This window comes from Buceros rhinoceros, unplaced genomic scaffold (assembly GCF_000710305.1).
Source record: "Buceros rhinoceros silvestris isolate BGI_N320 unplaced genomic scaffold, ASM71030v1 scaffold35950, whole genome shotgun sequence".
In the NCBI taxonomy this organism is placed as follows: Eukaryota; Metazoa; Chordata; class Aves; order Bucerotiformes; family Bucerotidae; genus Buceros; species Buceros rhinoceros.
Window position 1 is genome coordinate 14,295 of NW_010392043.1, and position 17,903 is coordinate 32,197.

At 43.9% G+C, this 17,903-nt stretch overlaps 1 protein-coding gene across 1 annotated transcript; it reads right to left on the reverse strand.

Annotated features, from left to right (window-relative positions):
- Window positions 1–4,559: 4,559 nt before the first annotated feature.
- Window positions 4,560–16,239, reverse strand: PRKAR1A (protein kinase, cAMP-dependent, regulatory, type I, alpha). The gene is made up of 10 exons (XM_010143719.1): window positions 16,066–16,239; window positions 11,039–11,212; window positions 10,324–10,415; window positions 10,042–10,103; window positions 9,498–9,544; window positions 8,719–8,877; window positions 8,026–8,086; window positions 7,344–7,465; window positions 6,704–6,785; window positions 4,560–4,856 (listed from the first exon to the last, which is right to left on the reverse strand). The coding sequence occupies exons 1-10, from the start codon at window positions 16,237–16,239 to the stop codon at window positions 4,684–4,686; spliced, it is 1,146 nt and encodes a 381-aa protein (XP_010142021.1). The 3' UTR covers window positions 4,560–4,683.
- Between the last annotated feature and the right edge of the window lie 1,664 nt (window positions 16,240–17,903).

The following is a 17,903-nucleotide window of genomic DNA, read 5'->3' on the forward strand; positions in this document are numbered from 1 at the left end:
ATGGTCCTTAGGGAAAATCCCTGCAAAGCAAGCGGCAAGTTTTAATAGCTGGGAGTTTCCATCTACAAACACTCGCAGAGACAGAAGATCTTCAAGAATCACACTGGGCTTCTATGCTGGGTGCTCACCCAAAGCTGCGGTGCTTGGCCAGTGTGTGGGTAAGTCGAGGTCTGGCTGCAGCAGACCCTTACACCAGCTCTGTGGGGGAAAAGCAGTGACCTCCTGTTCTGGAGGTGGCCATGCCCTTGGGAGGGTGGCAGACACGTGGCCGTTGAGTTGCTCAACCTGCACGGGACTTGGGTCTTGCTAGTGAAGGACACAAACTAGATCCAAGGATGAGGCTTGAATAAAGAGATGCCAAGAGCATTTTCCTCTTATTAGGTCTCTGTTCTCTAGTCAAGCCTGTGCATTTGAGAAAGGAGCGACCTTACTGCACGAAAGCAGTACCGGCCACTGAGCCAAGGCAGCACACGGGCTCAGCACGGTCAGAGCATCTGCACAGGTTCACCACCAGGCCTGTCCTGGCCTCTTCATCTCTTCAACGTTGACCCACTCACATTGCTTTGATCAGACCATTGCTTCACAGGGCAGTCAAACTGCTTCTGCTTTTGGGGTTGGACTAGATGACCTTCAAAGGTGCTTTCCAACACAAACCATTCTATGATTTACCTGCCTCACCAGTGGAAGAGCCGGCGGAAGAGCAGGGTCGGTTACAGGAGAAACACAGGTTAAAAAAAATACAGCCACCAAAAGAAAGGCAAAACCCAAGCTGCTCAGGGGCATACACGCGTATCTACCAGTCAAGAAGCCACCCACTTCTGGTGAAAACATTTTGCCGAAGTGGGGGTATCTCAGCGCATCTTCTTGTAGCTTTAAAATCACTTCAGCTGTCAGAATTCCCTGGAAGGGAGAAATGGTACCAGTCCCCCCATCCCCATGCCTTTTGAGGAGACCAAAAAAGTGTGGGGAGCTGTTGCACATCTTTTAATTTGCAGTTTTCCCCTGGGCTCCCCACAACGAGCTTTAAGAATAACTTGATCACCAAAGTTCTCTTTAATAGCTTTTCCCTTGAAGACTGATTGCACCAAGCCCTTTGGCAGCCTTGGGGACAGCAGTTGAGAACTTCACTGATAATTTATCATCCTTCAGGAGAATGTTTGAGGAAGTTTGGAGTGTTCCTGCTTAGCAAAGAGATTCCTTCAATATTCTGAATATTCAAAAAAACCTCACACAAATCCAACCAACAAAAAAACCCCATACCACACCCCTATAGTCTCTCCCAACTTGGCATTCAGCCAAGTCCTTCCACTTCCAGCTTTCACAACACCAAGTTCCAGTGTAATCAAACAGTTCTGGATGCCAGTGGCTTACAGACCTTTGTGCTCTTGTGGTCAGAGAATAGATGAAAACAGAAGGACTTAACTCGCTCTCGGCACACAGTGGGCAGTTATTTCTGTACAGGACTCTGTACAGAGTTCTACCATGTTCCCCATGCTAGATCTCCCTCTACCGGCAACTTACACACGACAAGCCCAAAATTAATTTGGCTGGTGTCATGGAATGGTTTCTGTTGGCTGCCTGAACAGGAAGAACATGGCAACAGAAGATAAGTTTAAGAGTAAAGTTGTAAGTTGAAGTTTTAAATTTTTATTTTAGGTAATAAAGAAGTTTTCAGTCTTTCTGCCAAGGAGGTGGGGGAACAGGAGGCCCAGATGAAGGAAGCAAGCCCACAGATATTCAGAGGGCTGGGACACTAAAGGGGGTTGCAAGGCTGCTGTCTTCTTTCTGTTCTGTCACGCAGCAGCTTTTTAATGTATCTTCAAAGTGCACAGAACCTTTCTTAGAGCTGGGTGCTAAACGTGTCCAGTCTGAGCTGCTTCAGGCTACTGCTCCTCAAATCTCTCCTGCTTCCTCCCGGTGTGAAAATCCCTCATTTCTATTTCCCACTGTCTGTCTGCTAGAGCTGTTCTGTGGTTAGTCACCATGAGTTCAACACCTCACCCCAGGTACGCTTAGAAGGGAGCAGACAGCTCACAGGACCTTATGAGCTCCAGCAGCAGTGGCTGGGCCAGGAATCAAGAGCCCAAAGCAGCAGGGACTGCTGCTCAAGCAGACACTCAGGATGCAGGTACCTCCTCACTCCCAGAGTGGTCACGTGTGCCCTGCGCCAGAACTCCAGAGAAGTTCCTGGGTCACAGGCACAGGCTGGCCCAAGCTCTCCTGGGAGTAAGCGGTGGGAGGTGCACTTCTGCTGCAAGGCAGGACTTGAACCTGAACCACCAGAGGCACCACAAAGCTGATCCATCAAGCTTCTTTCCACCACCTCATAAATAACACGTCCTCTGAGGCCAATGGAAAACACAGTATAGGGACGGGGAAAATAAGAGACCGATTGCATTTAAGAATTTAAATCATTTTATTGCTTTACCTGCCATTAAGACAATCTATAACAAAAGGAATATAATAGTATATATTAGCACATACAGTAAATCAGACTTATATCGTCAGGTAACAATACAAAACTGGTCCTCTGGTTGACTATAGCTTTCTAGGGCGATAGACTCGTAAATTCGCTAAAGGTGGACTAGCAAAGAGTTCCTTCTAAAGCCCTGAACGTTAGCTAAGGCAAAACTATGCCAATTGTGGTTTCAAACATATTTCAATTGCACACAAAGGTAAAGCTATAACTGTGAATAATATTTGACTCAGACTAAGCTGATTTATCTTAAAATCTTGTAGGTAAAACTACAAAAGGGAGTAAACAGCAAGCTAGAAAGATGCAGTAGTGAAACTGGATTAGAAAGCCTTATATAAAAAAAATGTGCATTTTCGTGTGGAGCTCTAACTAGTTTACGCAGTTTTTGGTGCTTTGAAGTAACACAAAAAACACACATGAAGAAAAGAACCTGGATAGATTGAAGCTTAAGAAAACAGTTTTACCAAAAAAAAAAAGTAGAAACCAAAAAGGTGGTGGCGTTTCCTTACTCCTTAAGGACTCTGGCAGAAATCCTCTGCGCAGCATCTTCTGAACAGAGAACTCAAACCCCAAGCGGTTAAATCCCATTTTCGGGATTCCAGGTTCAGAAATACCCTGAAGCCTTTTGTAAAGGCTTGATGCCCTCAGGATTATTTTATAAGAGCAGACCCTGATTATCTCCATGCCTGGGCGAAAGGCTGTTGAATTGGAATCCGTCTCACCTCAGAAAGGAAATAAAACGAGGGCTCCATCGGTAGTAGTTGCACAACGGATGCAAACTGCTTGCTGTCACTCCCCAATACAAACCTACGCTACTTGAGATACACTACAGTTTAAAGGAAACCTTAAAAATTGCCTACCATTATTGAACCGTGGAATTCAGTAAAAACTGCTGGGACGTGGAGGTGCACACAGGGTAATGGGACACAAAGCGGGTAAATACTGAAATACATTTAAGACTCTGCAACATAGTGAACTTGAAAAAAACAGAAAGAGTGAGTATGAAATATGGCAGGTGAATTCCATGAGCTAGGAAAGAGAATGCACCTTTTGTACTGGAACTAGATTTGTCAGTAACTGTTTCAAAAATTATGAATTGACCAATTTTAAAAAAAACTTAATAACCGAGTGTTGCAGGAAAGTTCAAACATTCACTGTTTCTGCCTCACTCTCTACCAAGAGTGATGGCGTCTAGAGACCAGCTGTCCTGCCACCTGCAACTGATGCTGTCCACAAATACTCAATGATTATTTTCCCTGGTAACAGATTGTGATAATTTTTTTTTTTTTTTAAAAGTCAACTGAGAAATACAAAGCAAGCCAGAGTCACAGGGAAAATAAAACATTCGCTGCCAAGTTCTACACCAGTCTAAGTACTCGGACATTACTAACAGCTGGGCAGCTGCACTGTTCCTACACCAATCTGTGCACTAGAGACCCCAGTCAGGCATTTTCTGTAACGTTTGGTTCTTGCCCCTGTGAACAGGAAGAGTTTCAAATGGCCTGTCTAGCACAAGAAAAAAACCCAGTTGCGGCAAGTCAGTAAATGAAGTAACAACTGCAGTAGTTCACCAGAACTAGTAACCTTGGAAGCTTTTACACTTGACAAGAACATAACCAAGCAATCTTAAACCAGCAGACACAGAACAATTACACTGTTAAATTCCAACTGTGGCCTTCTTAGCAGCTGATGCCTCTCGACTGAACCCAGGATTACAGTACCCAGAAAATGAAACAACAGAAAACCCCAAGCCCCAGAAGCTCAGTTACAAAGGGCAGTTCTCATTTGAAAAGAAATACAGCAGATGATGACCACGGCCTTAAAATCTGACCAACAATTTGAGAAATACCTTTAAAAGAAATTTTCCCCCCCTCTACTGTTCCCTCCTTACTCTATGGCAGTGGCAGGGAGCCAGGAGATCTCTCCCTCGCTGAAGCACGGCTGCGTTCGCCTGAGTTGGACACTTGCACAGAGAGAAGCCATAAGAGCAAACGTCTCCATAGAACTTTTTCTATTAATTTAATGGGACAGAGAGCACAGAACTAATATGCTCTAAATTAAAAATAGTGCCATGATAAGCAATTTTTTTTTTGTCTTTTTTAACCAGACAGGAAGCTGCAAATGCCAGTGGCAATGTGGCTCTGCACAAGGGTAATAAAGCAGTCTGCATTCGTGAAGCATGATTTGGGTAGGGAGGGAGGAAGGTTTCAGACAGACAGCGATACAAAACTGTTGTACTGCTGGATGTTTCGCTTGAGAATATCCGAGCACGGACCCAGGACACGTTCAAATCGGGGTCGATCAAGCTTTACACATTTCAACAGGCCACGAGCAACAACTGTGGCAGCACGGGGACGGTTCATCAACAGAGCGATTTCACCTAGAGCAACGGGAAAGCGCAAACAGCATTAAAAATCAATGAGCAGAAGAGACGAAGAAATTACCCTGTTGTGTTTCAAACTGCTGCAGGGATGGAACAGAAGGAATTCAGGTTTTAACACTGATCAGAACAAGTATCTGGGTAGTTATATTAGAAGCAGCTATGAAGGGAGAATAGAAAAAACTTTTTGATTTTTTTTATTAAAAAGCTTGTCCACATTCAAGTCTCTCTGGAGAAGGCCAAAATGATTTTCTTCACTGGTTCTATCTGAGAAGAGGTCACGGCTCAATTAACCACATAATTTTCCTAGCCACCAAGTTGTGATTTTTCTCATAGGTAATGTATGCTACTGTTCAATTCTGGTATTTCTAAGAAACTCAGGACTACAAGACCACGGTATCTTAGTAAAAACCATTTGCACCAGACAGAAGCCTCTGACCCATGGCCAGACAGAACCGAGAACCTGATGTTGCCACAGGGCTGTGGAAGGTGAGCAGCTTCAAGTCCCACTGGATTCCCATTTCACAGGTTATGCACGTAGGTGCCAAAAGTTCATTTCAACTGTGAAACAACCAATTTGGAAATGAAGTTTAACACAGCCTTGCTTCCACCAGTGACAAGAGCTACCCCAACATTCCCAGCAACAAGCGTGGAAGAAACCCCAGCATCAGCTTTGGGGTTGGTTTGTTTATAAGCAGTTGGGCTGGTGATCTCCATGTTCAGGACTGAGGGAAGAACTCAGTGCTCCCTGGGGAACAAGTTTGCCTGCATTATCAGAAGGCATGTTCAAAAGCAATGAGAAAAACTTCTCCTTTGTGCCCAGTTAACCTTGAACTCACTGGCCTCCAAGACAGGCTTGCAAAGGAGTAAGCAGGTTCTAAGGGAGAGTTAAACCCCTGGGGGAACAGATCTGCTGCACCTGAACACAGTGGCAGAGTTAACGTTTAGTTTAGGAGTGGGAAACTCAAGAGTACGTATCAAGGGGAATATTGAGAGACTGACATGACATACACAGATCAAAAATCCAGTACGAGATCTTGAGCTGAGCAGACCTCTGGTCAGATCAGTACTGTTAGTGCACCTTTGAGCACATCAGAGTATTTGCTGATTACATCATCTACAATGCTGAAAAACTGAACAGACAACCAGGAGGATTCTGAGAAAGAGTAATAAGGAGAGAGGATCTACCTTACACATGAGAAAAGAGTCAGGCTTTTTTTTTTTTTTTTTTTTTGAGAGGGAATTTTTCAAACATTAAATAGCGGGTGCTGAACAGATTGCTGGCTTTACCTCCAAACTGCAGGGTGTCTGACCTGGAGAGGAAGAAGCTAAGGAGGGAATCTTATTACTGTCTTCAGCTACATAACAAGTCATTATAAAGACAAAACTAGACTGCTCTCTGGACAGCAAAAGGCAGAGAGAAAGCAACAAGTCACAGAACAGGAAATTCTTGCCAGGCATAAACAAACAAACAAAAAAAAACCACCACAAACTGGTTAAACAGAGAAAAACTGCCCAGGGAGGCAGGGGGATCTCCATCCCTGGAGACACAAGAGACTCAACTGGGCACAGCCCTGACAACCACGATGCAATTTCAAAGTTAGATCTGCTCAGAGTAGGGAGGTCAGATGAAACCACCACCAGGAGCCTTCTAAATTGAAGTACCCCAGAATGATCACATCACTGTGACACGTGTGTGCACCTGAACACCCAGCGACACCACAGGCATCAGCCAAACCAGCAGAGAGAAATCCATCCCATCACCATCGTCCACAGCAGCCATCCACACAGCACAGGTAACTGGTGACAGTGGTGCACGGAATCACAATTGTCACTATGTAACTCACCAAAATAATCAGAAGGTCCCAGTCTGCCCACTTCAACAAATTCTTCATTTTCTGATCGACGCTGTAACACTGCAGCTGTGCCCTGCAATAAACCACAGCAACGGCACAACTGGAATTTCCAGCATCACTTGAAACATTCAGTTCCACAAGGAAGCGGCTGTTTGCAGAAATAACTGTTATGAGGTCTCAGCCTCAAAAACCCACTTCATGGTCCTTGTGCAGTTCACCAGGCTGCTCTGTAGAGGCAGCTGGTCCTCCCTCCTCTCAGTGCAAGTATTTACCTATCCACAGCTCCAATTTCCTCCTCATAAGGCTATTATGGTATGACTAGCAAAAAAACCCCACCCAAACCAACCCAGACAGAAGACAATGATACCACTAGCAAGACACCAGTAGCTCTCTAGAACAAGTCTCTACTCCTCCGAAAGAGACAAACTGGTTTCAGCCAGAAACTTGTTACTTTACAAACAGAACTTCCAGGAAAGAAAAAAAAAAACTAACTATAAGCTTCTGCCTGTCCAGCAAGATTATCTTTCTTTAGGAATTCTCTACAAGGACATTCTTACATTTCTTGTTTCACCAGAATAATCCACATTAAAAAAAGCAGCAAAGTTCTGCTTTTCGTTTTGTCCTTACGTACCTCCAAGATAATGAAGAACTCATCTCCTGGCTCTCCCTGGACCACAATCTTTTGCCCATCCTCAAACTGTACCGGTTCCAATGCGTCAGCCACGGTGAGACGCTCCCACTTGTCCAGAGATTCTGCAGAGTTAATAGTTCGTTAACAGAGTATCTTTTTAAGGCACAAATTACATTTTTATTACAGAGGTCAACCTATTTCTGGCTACATTTGTACATCGGATATCAAGACCTGAATGAGAATAATTTCCGAACAATGCAGAAGAGCAGCAGAGGCTTTGGAATCAGTTCTAACGGATCACCACAACAGCCTGCAATCACACTAGTGCTGGGTAACAGCTTTATTACAATATGGCAACTTAGTCCACTTCCATGCGTCAGCCACAGTGAGACGCTCCCACTTGTCCAGAGATTCTGCAGAGTTAATAGTTCATTAACAGAGTATCTTTTTAAGGCACAAATTACATTTTTATTACAGAGGTCAACCTATTTCTGGCTACATTTGTACATCGGATATCAAGACCTGAATGAGAATAATTTCCGAACAATGCAGAAGAGCAGCAGAGGCTTTGGAATCAGTTCTAACGGATCACCACAACAGCCTGCAATCACACTAGTGCTGGGTAACAGCTTTATTACAATATGGCAACTTAGTCCACTTCCGAACAAGTCTTCTCACTTACCCAATATAGATACTTTACTAAGGAATTCCTCATACATTTTTCTCTTTCTCAAAGTACTCCCCTACAAAAAAAAAAAGTAACACAAAGTAAGTTTTCTTTCTGCCTCACGTTTTATGAGGCTTCAAATAAAACTCAAGACAAAAATAAATTTTACCAGACACACGACGTCCTGTCTTACAGACCCCAAACCCACAGGATTCAGTGTTTTCAAATTTAATTATTTCAGTAATATTTCAGAGTTCAACATCCATAAAGTCCTTGGCATTTACTCCAGCCTTCATGTTTCTAAAGTGCATTCGAACTGTATAACCTCAAAGTCACCGCTCCTGCTCACGTTAGTTAGAACTGTTGTTCATGCCCTCTACTGACAAACAGCAAGTTGAATGCAGAGCAGAGACCAAGTATCCAGCCAGTTCCTCAGTACGTGTTATGGTTTTAGTCCAGTTTAACACTGCATTGGTATTGTTCTGTTCACTAATGCAGCTCTAGGCCTGATGAACACATGCTGCATGTTCAGCCTCCTGATTTCAAGCTAGAGCAGGAATTTGGATAAATAACTCCAAAAAACAGCAGGCACAGAGAGAAGGTCAAATGACCACTGCAAGTGGAGTGAACAGTACAACCAAAAGCATAATTCCAGGTTATGCACGCAGTCAACAGCATAAGCCACACCTCCGCTAGAGAAACACCCACCATCAGGATCCTTCTGTAGCTATCTCTGTCGATGCCCCACAACTTCACGTTCGTCTTTGCTTTGACAGTGGCAGCGCGGGGAGTTCCATATATAAGGGCAAGTTCTCCAAAGCTTCCACCTTCACCAACGCTGGTTGCCCACTCGCTGTTCACATAGACCTGAAAGGCAGAGCATGGGGTAAGCCAAGGCCCACAGCGTATTGTGAGCTGATCAGAGACGACATGCAGCTTCTGCCACCCCAGAAACATAGGGAAATTCTCACATCCGTACAGTCAGAGTTGACCATTTCAGGGTTTCATCAACACGTCACAGCCAACCCTAGCCCAAATTTTTATTGTCATCAACAAAGGGTCTCTCTTCCACGTGGCATGCACAGAGACCCCACACGTAGACTCCTGAGACTCTTTGGTAGGAAATAAAATCTCAAAAGTGCCTCTGTCAGAGAAAACAATGAATTAGCTGGACTGGAAAATAGAAGGCCTCCTCAGTCTCAAAGCCTGTCCCGCACCTCAGCCAGTCTCCACCCTGCCCTGGTAAAGCATTAGCACTGTGTTGGTGCCTGAACCATTCATTTTCAATCCTGACACAACTCAGTCTGTGCAGCCAGACAGAGCTGTTCAGGAGCAAAGAGGCTCCAAAGGAAAAGAAGCTTCCACAAGTAAGAACTTATTACGCAAAAAGCTGCTAAGGGAAGGACTTGTAGAAGAGGGCTATAAATATCAGACTGTTCTTCTGCTGGGGATGAACACGTCATTAATAAACTCCCAACAATGCTTACATCCATTTCTCCTTGATCAACAACGTAGAAGTTATCACCCTCATCACCTAAAGAAGAAAAAAGAAAAATTGAACACAGACTGAAAACAGAGTGGAGCTCTGCAAAGATATACCTTCCACAGAACCGGTGTCTCTGCCCACCGCGAGGTTTAGAATCTAGTCAGGTGGGCAGAGACAAATGTTCACACAGCTCGCAGGGTGAAATTCCCCGTTTTGCTGATCTTGCACTCCTCAGCCCTGGGAAAGAGGACATCTACTGGTACACGGGAGATCAGCAGCACTTCTAGGATTACTGGGAAGGTGGATCGGATCCACAAACTAACAAAATGTGTTCTACAGAACCACTGAGTGACAATCTTGCCAACAGAGAACATACACAATGAAACCACATTGTCCTACAGCTGCTCCACTCCTCATTTCAGCATGAGCTGTGCATCCAGACAGTGGTTTTATCCTCAAAAAACCCAGAAAAAAACTAGCAAGAGCACCAGGCCAGTCTGCTCACCACCTCCACCTCAATCACCAGTGCAAACGTTGTCACTTGCCTTGCTGTATGACAGTCTCTCCTGCAATGTACGTGACGGGGAACATCGCATCAAAGATGTCACTGAAGAGAAGGATACCAAAATGAGACACATGCCTGGACAACTGCCATGCCTGCACTCACATGTCAGTACCTCCAACCCCCCAGGACTTCTGCAGCCTCCGTACAGTTACACTGACCGTTGTGAAGAGGCTGTGCAGTTCTGTACATTATGACACATTCAGCTCTTCTCAAGCCTGCACTTTGAGACACTTCCTTTAAGACTACAAGGATTTATTCCTACCTCCTTTCGTTATCATCAAGATGGGCAAACAGCACATTCTTCTCGATAGCTTTCGCCAAAGCAGCCATAGTCTTATAATCTTTTGGAATAACCTAGGATATAATCAGAAAGAGTAACCCGGTCATTTTGTTCGAGGAAAAATTTCTCCATTCCTCTGGGTAAATAAATTATTCAATTGCTACAAAACACTGGCTGAGTTTTTCCTGTTTCTCTCAAGCACTAAAGATCTAAAAGCAAACACAGTTAATGCTTACAGCCCGTTTGTGCAGGAGGTAAATAAAATCTTGTGTTGTTCTATGCAGCTGCAGAAGCATCGTTCCATGCTAAGTTTCTAAGTTTTTTTGCAAGAATGCAAGTATCTGTCCCACCCCTGTTTTCCTGTGAATAGCAGCAAGACTGCTCTGCCATTAGGCTAAACCTAATGTTGTTGCAGCTGCTGAATAACTGGAAGCACTTTGCTAATGTATATAATACATATGTACGCCTAAACACGTATTACTTCAAAGGGAACCAGTCTAAGTTATGCATAAATGGTTTAACTGCATGACAGTTTATTCTAACCTCCAAATAAACAGCTATACACACAGGTCTGCTTTTTGTAGTTCTCACAAGACTTCAGAGGCTACAGGAGCTTAGTGTTATTCCACAGCCTGGATAGAAGGTGAACTCTGGGATCAGAGATGCAATTTTTAGCCATGTTTAACAGTCAGAGCACCTTTCTAACGTAAGATGCAGCATCCTCTTCCGTATAGACTTCTGCACTGATGGCCCCGCGTCTTCTTCGCCCCTTAACCACAGGGTTCATAGGAGGAGGGGGAGAGATTTCATCCTCCCGTGAGTCTGAGCGAGAACCAGACTTCTGTTGATTCAACAACTGCTTTGTTTCCTCCTAAACAGGAAGGAAGACATGTTTGTGTCACACAATCCAGCCGAGCAAAAGAGCCACTACATATTCTGTTCCAGTTTCGCCTGCCAATCCAAGGAGCTTCCTGGGTACTATTACCGCTGCGTTAAGGCAAACAGGAGACCCCAGCAATCAAGATCAAAGGCCTTTCAAAACAGCTGGTGGAAATGCCATTCATTCATAACATTCACATCACAGTGGCGCTTATTTTCATCAGTTACATTAATAGTTTAATAAATTAAGAATAATAAACACATTGATGCTGCTGTCCACTAGTGAATTCAACAGGCAATGAAGATGTCCTGCAAGTGCTGCAGACATCTTCCCAGCTGAGCCCAGCAGCACCCTCACTCAGCTGCGAGATGTTAAAAACCTTTTTTGATGTGAAAGAGAGAAGAGCAATTCCTCAGAAATCCATGTTACACGAGAAGCTTTAGAAACAAGGTCAAGTCACAGACCAACTTGATACTCAATAACCACCAGTTATTTTAGGAGGAAGAAACATGAACACCCCTTACAAAAGAGCTGGAGGAAGGATGCTAGAGGCCAAACAGGAGGTCTTTGCTGCAAGCCACAGATTTGTCAACTCTGCATGACATCACATGTTTTCCTTATTTCCCTCAGCTCCCTGTTGTGCAGCGTGGTGGTGGTGTAGGAGATCAGCACTTACAATCAAATGAAGTCTAACTAATGTGACTCACAGAAATTTGACTCTTCTACATACCAGGATATTCACCTTAATCAACTAAAATCAGATAAAAAACCAAAACAAAAAGGCTGCTCTTTGAGCCAGAGCATTTGCGTCATAACTGCTCAGATGGCTTTCCCAGCAGTAACGGGTTTGGGACATGCCTCAGAACAAGGAGTCATATGTTCCCTGAGAGCTCCCGGCACTTTCGGACGCTGGGCTTGTCCCAGTGTCCTTGATGGAAGTGCCCTGCCCAGCTGGGCTGCTGGCTGCCCCGCTGCGCTCTGGAGGTGGGCAGGGGCTAAGTATAACAGCAGCGCTGTGAGGAGAGGACATTGGATCACCACCACGAGTTCACATGTACACCGCTCGGAGAGCCACAGGGCAAGCTCTCACCCGCAGAATTACATTTCACTTCCTGCCTTCTGCCCATTGATAAAATAGTGCTACATTTCAAAAGGATGGGAGCAAAACGTATTTAAAACCTTGTTTCTCTTGATTTTAGAGAAACAAGTCTCAACAGAGATAAAGTTAAAAATAGGCGGAGCAGTAGTAAGTTTGGTTTTAACTGCCTCTCTATGAACAGTACCACCACCCACAGAAACACACCGTTCACTCACATATGGAAGAATTAACCCATACAAAAACCTGACACTTTAAGTGAACCCAGCTGCTGATTTTTTTCCAGTATCACATAAAATATGAACTCTTGAGATGCTATAACTTTCAGAGACTTTGAGAAGCACTTTAGCAGCATTTAGCAAGGGAGCTTGTATCAAACCCTGCTCAGCATGGGGCTCTCTGGGGCAACGGCCCACACAAGGAACAAGGGAACTGAAAACGTACAGCTAGCCACTTCTGCCTGGTCTGAGATGCAGCATTAGTGCATTACAAAGAGGTGTGTAAGGCAGAGCATGGACACAGGAGCTACTTACAGGGGTGTAAGATAATACATTAGGTTAAAGCATCCCACCGATTCAAAGCTGTCTGATACACCCTCACCCAGAAGAAGATTAGCCCTGAATCAGACAAATCTCCATCTATTCACATCACACACAGCAAGATCACGCTGTGCCCTGGGCTAAGTGACACGCTACCATGGCACTGGCTCCACAGCAGTAGCTCTTCACCGGTTCATCTCTAAAATACACCGTTTATAACTTCGGATACCAAGCCACACGTACTACACCAGCAGATCAGAGAAAAAGCACACTAGGAGCTGAAGAAAGTGTGGCAGCTGTTACCTCAGAGTTTAGCCGGTGTTTGTTAGTGAGGAAATGTGTTTGTTCAGGTTTAGAAGCTCCTCAAATTAAACACATACTGGACAAAAGCATTCACTGTGCTCTGTACTGACCAGTATAACCATTACCAGGGTTTTAAAAAGGTTTAGTACTAAAATTAGCCAATTTACTCCATCAAGTGTTGATCCTGGGCTTTCAGCTGATGAAGCAGTTTGAAGTTTTTGGTGACAGAGACTAGTAAATGTAAGTTTTGTTTCTCCTGACAAGTAAGAAATACTGAAGTCCATTTAAATTATTATAAGAAATACTAAAGTGATGAGACTTCACATACTCATGTTGAAGTCTATAACCTACTGAAAACAGTCTTCACAATTTCAGAATTATGTTTTACACCATATAGTCTGGCACCCAGTAATTGTCATTACACCAGAAATGGTCTCAGCCAGGAGGTAATTTTAATGTTTCTGAACATAATTTCAAAAGCACATCAAATGTCTTCAACATATTTTACTAACACAACAGTGAGTCAGCTCTATGCGTGTGTGCTGTGGAAGAGATGAGTTGTCAAGATAACTAGGGAGAAAATAGTGACCTCACTTTAGTTTTAAATGAGGTTTTCAACAATCGATCTCAAAAAAAAAAAAAACCACTGTATGTCAGCCCTGATTTCATCCAGTCTAACAGACGAACAGACTTAGAAAGCACACTGAAAAGTTGCTCTGGTTTATTAAGGGCATAACAGACATCAGAAGCAGCTTCTGCTTCAAACATTTTTGCTCTACCAGAGCTCAGCACCGGGTTAGAGCTGGTTAATAACAGCACTTAGCATCTGTATTCTCCACACAGGGATGTCAGAGGCGTTCACTAACGCAGCACAAGATGGCCGATTCAAAAAAAAAAAAAAACCACTGTATGTCAGCCCTGATTTCATCCAGTCTAACAGACGAACAGACTTAGAAAGCACACTGAAAAGTTGCTCTGGTTTATTAAGGGCATAACAGACATCAGAAGCAGCTTCTGCTTCAAACATTTTTGCTCTACCAGAGCTCAGCACCGGGTTAGAACTGGTTAATAACAGCACTTAGCATCTGTATTCTCCACACAGGGATGTCAGAGGCGTTCACTAACGCAGCACAAGATGGTCACTGTTCGGTAACGTGATAGTTACGAAAGTACCATGTTACCTGGTCAAACTACTTCCAATCCATTAGACCAAATGGTGAAATTACCTACAGAAAGCTGTAGCAGTTTTTGAATTCAAGAAGAAAAACACCACGGTTTCACTCATAGCTGTAGCTGCACGAGTGGGCATGTCTAACCCATCCAAACACAACCCATAAAAGACCCTGACCAAAATCTTAAGAGTAATTTAAGGGGAAAAAACATTACCTAACCAGTTGTATTTTCAGCTTCCTTGTGGGCTGGCCGTATATAGAGAGCCCGTTTTCACCAGAATAAAATCACCAAGAGTTACTCAGTGAGAGTTACTCTGGGACACACAGGTTCAGTTCAGAGCTAGATTTGGCTTGCTAAAAACAAATGAAGTTTCCTTTAATCTTAAACACTGCACGTCAACCACAAGTCCATGACACAAAAGCATCCAGATACTCCTATTTTACATCCCTGCGTGTGGACTGGTTTACGGTTCGTTCCATGTGCAGTAATGCAGATCACTGTGTAAAGTTTTATACATCAACACTTGTGGTGATATTTTTTAAATTATCAATCTATCAGTACTTAGAATTTTGGATGGGGAAGGAGCTTGGAAACAGGGAGGGGCAATGAACTTGCAAGAACCTGATTACTAGCTGTTTTGCTGCTGGTATTGTCTCAAAGGGAGCGTGCTCAAGAAAGTCAGATATATTATAGAGTTCTTGTTCATTTTATCAGCAAAACGTTCCTCAAATACTTTGCCAGTTACAGGAGGTTAGTTTGCAGCTTGTGGTCATTTTCTAGGATCTACCTTGCTTCCCTTAAAGGGCAATTTCCACTCCATGTATTTATGATCTCTACTGTTAATTACTTTCTTCTTTATATCAGCAATTAGGAACTAGCTCGAACAAGACATACTTCCCATACACGACAAGAAGTGAAAGCAAACAACTGCTGCACGAGGTCCCAGCTATTTTATTTACTGGTTGTGCACTCTGAAGAGAGTCATCGTATCTAACCTCTCCTCTGCATTAGCCTTTAGAACCTCCCCTCTTCCCTTCTTTTTCCACCTGCTCAGATATCAATACACGAAATGCACAGTTCAAAAGGATGTGAAATCACTGTTTCAAAAACGAGCACTGAGATGACAAAATGCTTTCCATTTCCAAGATCCCAGAATGCTCCCAACAACAACAGCAAAACCATCAAAGAGACCTTGAGGACAAACAACAAAGCAAACCACCACCGCCGAGCTCCCAAGAGAAGGCAGGATCAGGCCTGCTCTCCTGGAGATCTGGAATGCAAATCCTTCCCTTTGACTCCAGCTCAGCCTGGATAACTGCCACTGGCCGACCGCTTCTGGGCTCCCCCCAAATTACTGTAAACCTTTTGTCTCAACATAAGGAACCAAATGCCTATCGCCAGTGTCTGACCAGTGTCAGAGGCCATGGTTATCATCTCACTGCAGACACAGGCGTATATGCTCTCTGTGAGCAAGCAACAGACGGGGCTTACAGCATCCCAGAGGGCAAGTCTCCTTGTCAGCTTCAGCTCTGTCCAACATGCTCTGTTACAACAGAGATGCTGTTATTCTGCCACCAACTGGCAAAAAACACTGGAAAATAGGGTTTGCTTCCCTATAGCATCAGTTACAATACAAACCACAGTCACATCTAAAGCTTAGCCTCTAAATCACAAAGAGATGATGTAAATAAAGGCTGTCCCACTCCCCTTCCCTCCCATGCTGTATTTTTTACCTTCTCCAGTCTCTCAAAGTACTCTCTGAGGAAGCCCATGGGTCGTTCAGGTCTCACTGTACACAGCTGTACAATGCAATCCTTCAGAAGCTGCTGGATGTTGTGTTTTTGGACGTAAAGTTCACATTCTCGAAGACTACGCTCCTCCTCACTGCTGCTGCTAGAAGCTGCCATTGCTGAAAGCAAGAGAAAGAGAAGGTTGAACCAGTGCAAGTGAAGAGGCTGCTGCCTGATACAGTCAGGCCCATTATGTTGCCACACAGAAAGTTCTGCTGCATTATCATTTTACTGATATCACAGCATAAAAAGACCTTTATCTGTAAGACCAGTAACTAAGCTACACCATGACAGAAAAAGCTATGAACGTATTTAGCACCTGGGAAGAAATAAAATACTTGGGTGCTCTGAAACCACAGGCACAAAACAAAAAGCCTTTGACTGAGCTGGGAAAGCTTCAACAACTCAAGCCCTAAGAGCACTCAGAGCCAGGGAAGCTTCCACCTAACTTTCTGATGACTAAAGCCCGTATTTTTTAGGACTGGAGACTCATTTCACTGGGCTGTACGGTCTCTAAGGGCTCATGGGATGATGACCAGGAGAAAGGTGGGTGGAAGCCGGGAATCTGAGAGGCCGCTATGAAAAGTATTAGGAAGTGAAACGTGTTAAGGCTTAAGCCAAAGCCAGTTTGCTAAATGCCAAGGCCGCCAACGGAAGTTATGGACTCAAGGGCGTTACTCCTAACAAGCTACTCTCCTTTTTAAACTGGTCCTCACTTCATAACCGTCTCCATAGATACACTCCAATCCCAAAAATATTTCTTCAACTGTAAATAATCAAATAAACATCTGTTACTATGCCAGGTTGTCAAGAGACTTCTGAATTACAGTGTCAGCTCTAACACTTTCATAAGTGTTCTTAAGCAGGTTTTTCTCCCCTTTTCAGGTTATAGAACCATTTAATAATATATTTTTACATGTATATAATTATATATATATAATTTTTATATATTTGATGCCAATTTTTTCATAAAGCAATTAACACTGAGACACCTAAAGTCAGAGGATAGCATTTCTCACGGCATTTTTGATGAAATATAAATAGTTACCTGGTACAGGGACGGGGGCAACAGCTTATGAATATGCAGTAAGATACGTTGATCCCAGGAACAGCTTTTAAAAAGAAAAAATGGATTCAGACAAATTAATTTTGAGAAACAACAAGTCACTGAAAAGCCCAGCGGGGCAGTTATATCATATGTTTTAATGTACTGAGACAGCAGATTGAGAATCAGAGGGCACATGGGCAACACAACCCTTTGAATTACGCTCCTGGAGATGACAGGAGGACTCGAGTTAATAGGAAATTGCTAACTCTTCAAGCAGGTTTCATTCCTGTCACAGTTAATCCCTGCCGGAGTATGCACAGGCAGATGTATTATGTGTTGCATAAACACCAAGTATGAACCTCGCATGGATTGAAAAAGAGCCTTAAAGTTCTCCAGTTACTTCTTTTGTTTTGACAACTTACTCAGTGAAGGTCAGTCCTAATTAACAGCCCCAGAGAAAGCCAGTGGCTCCCTGACAGCCTACAAATTACAATCTACGGAAAATGCAGTGCGCTGCGGACAGACAGCGGACATGGGCCAAGGCTGCTCACGAGAAGGGCAAGACCAGTGCAGAAAATACCAAGGAAATAATGGAAACTGGAGTGTTTTCACAAAGTACTTTTCCTGCATATTGTAAACCCGCAGTTTTTCAGACCCCCTAAACCTCGGCTGTGCCCAGAGAGCCGCGAACCGCCCGGGCCCGGCCTGCCCGCCCCGGGGCTGCCCTGCCAGG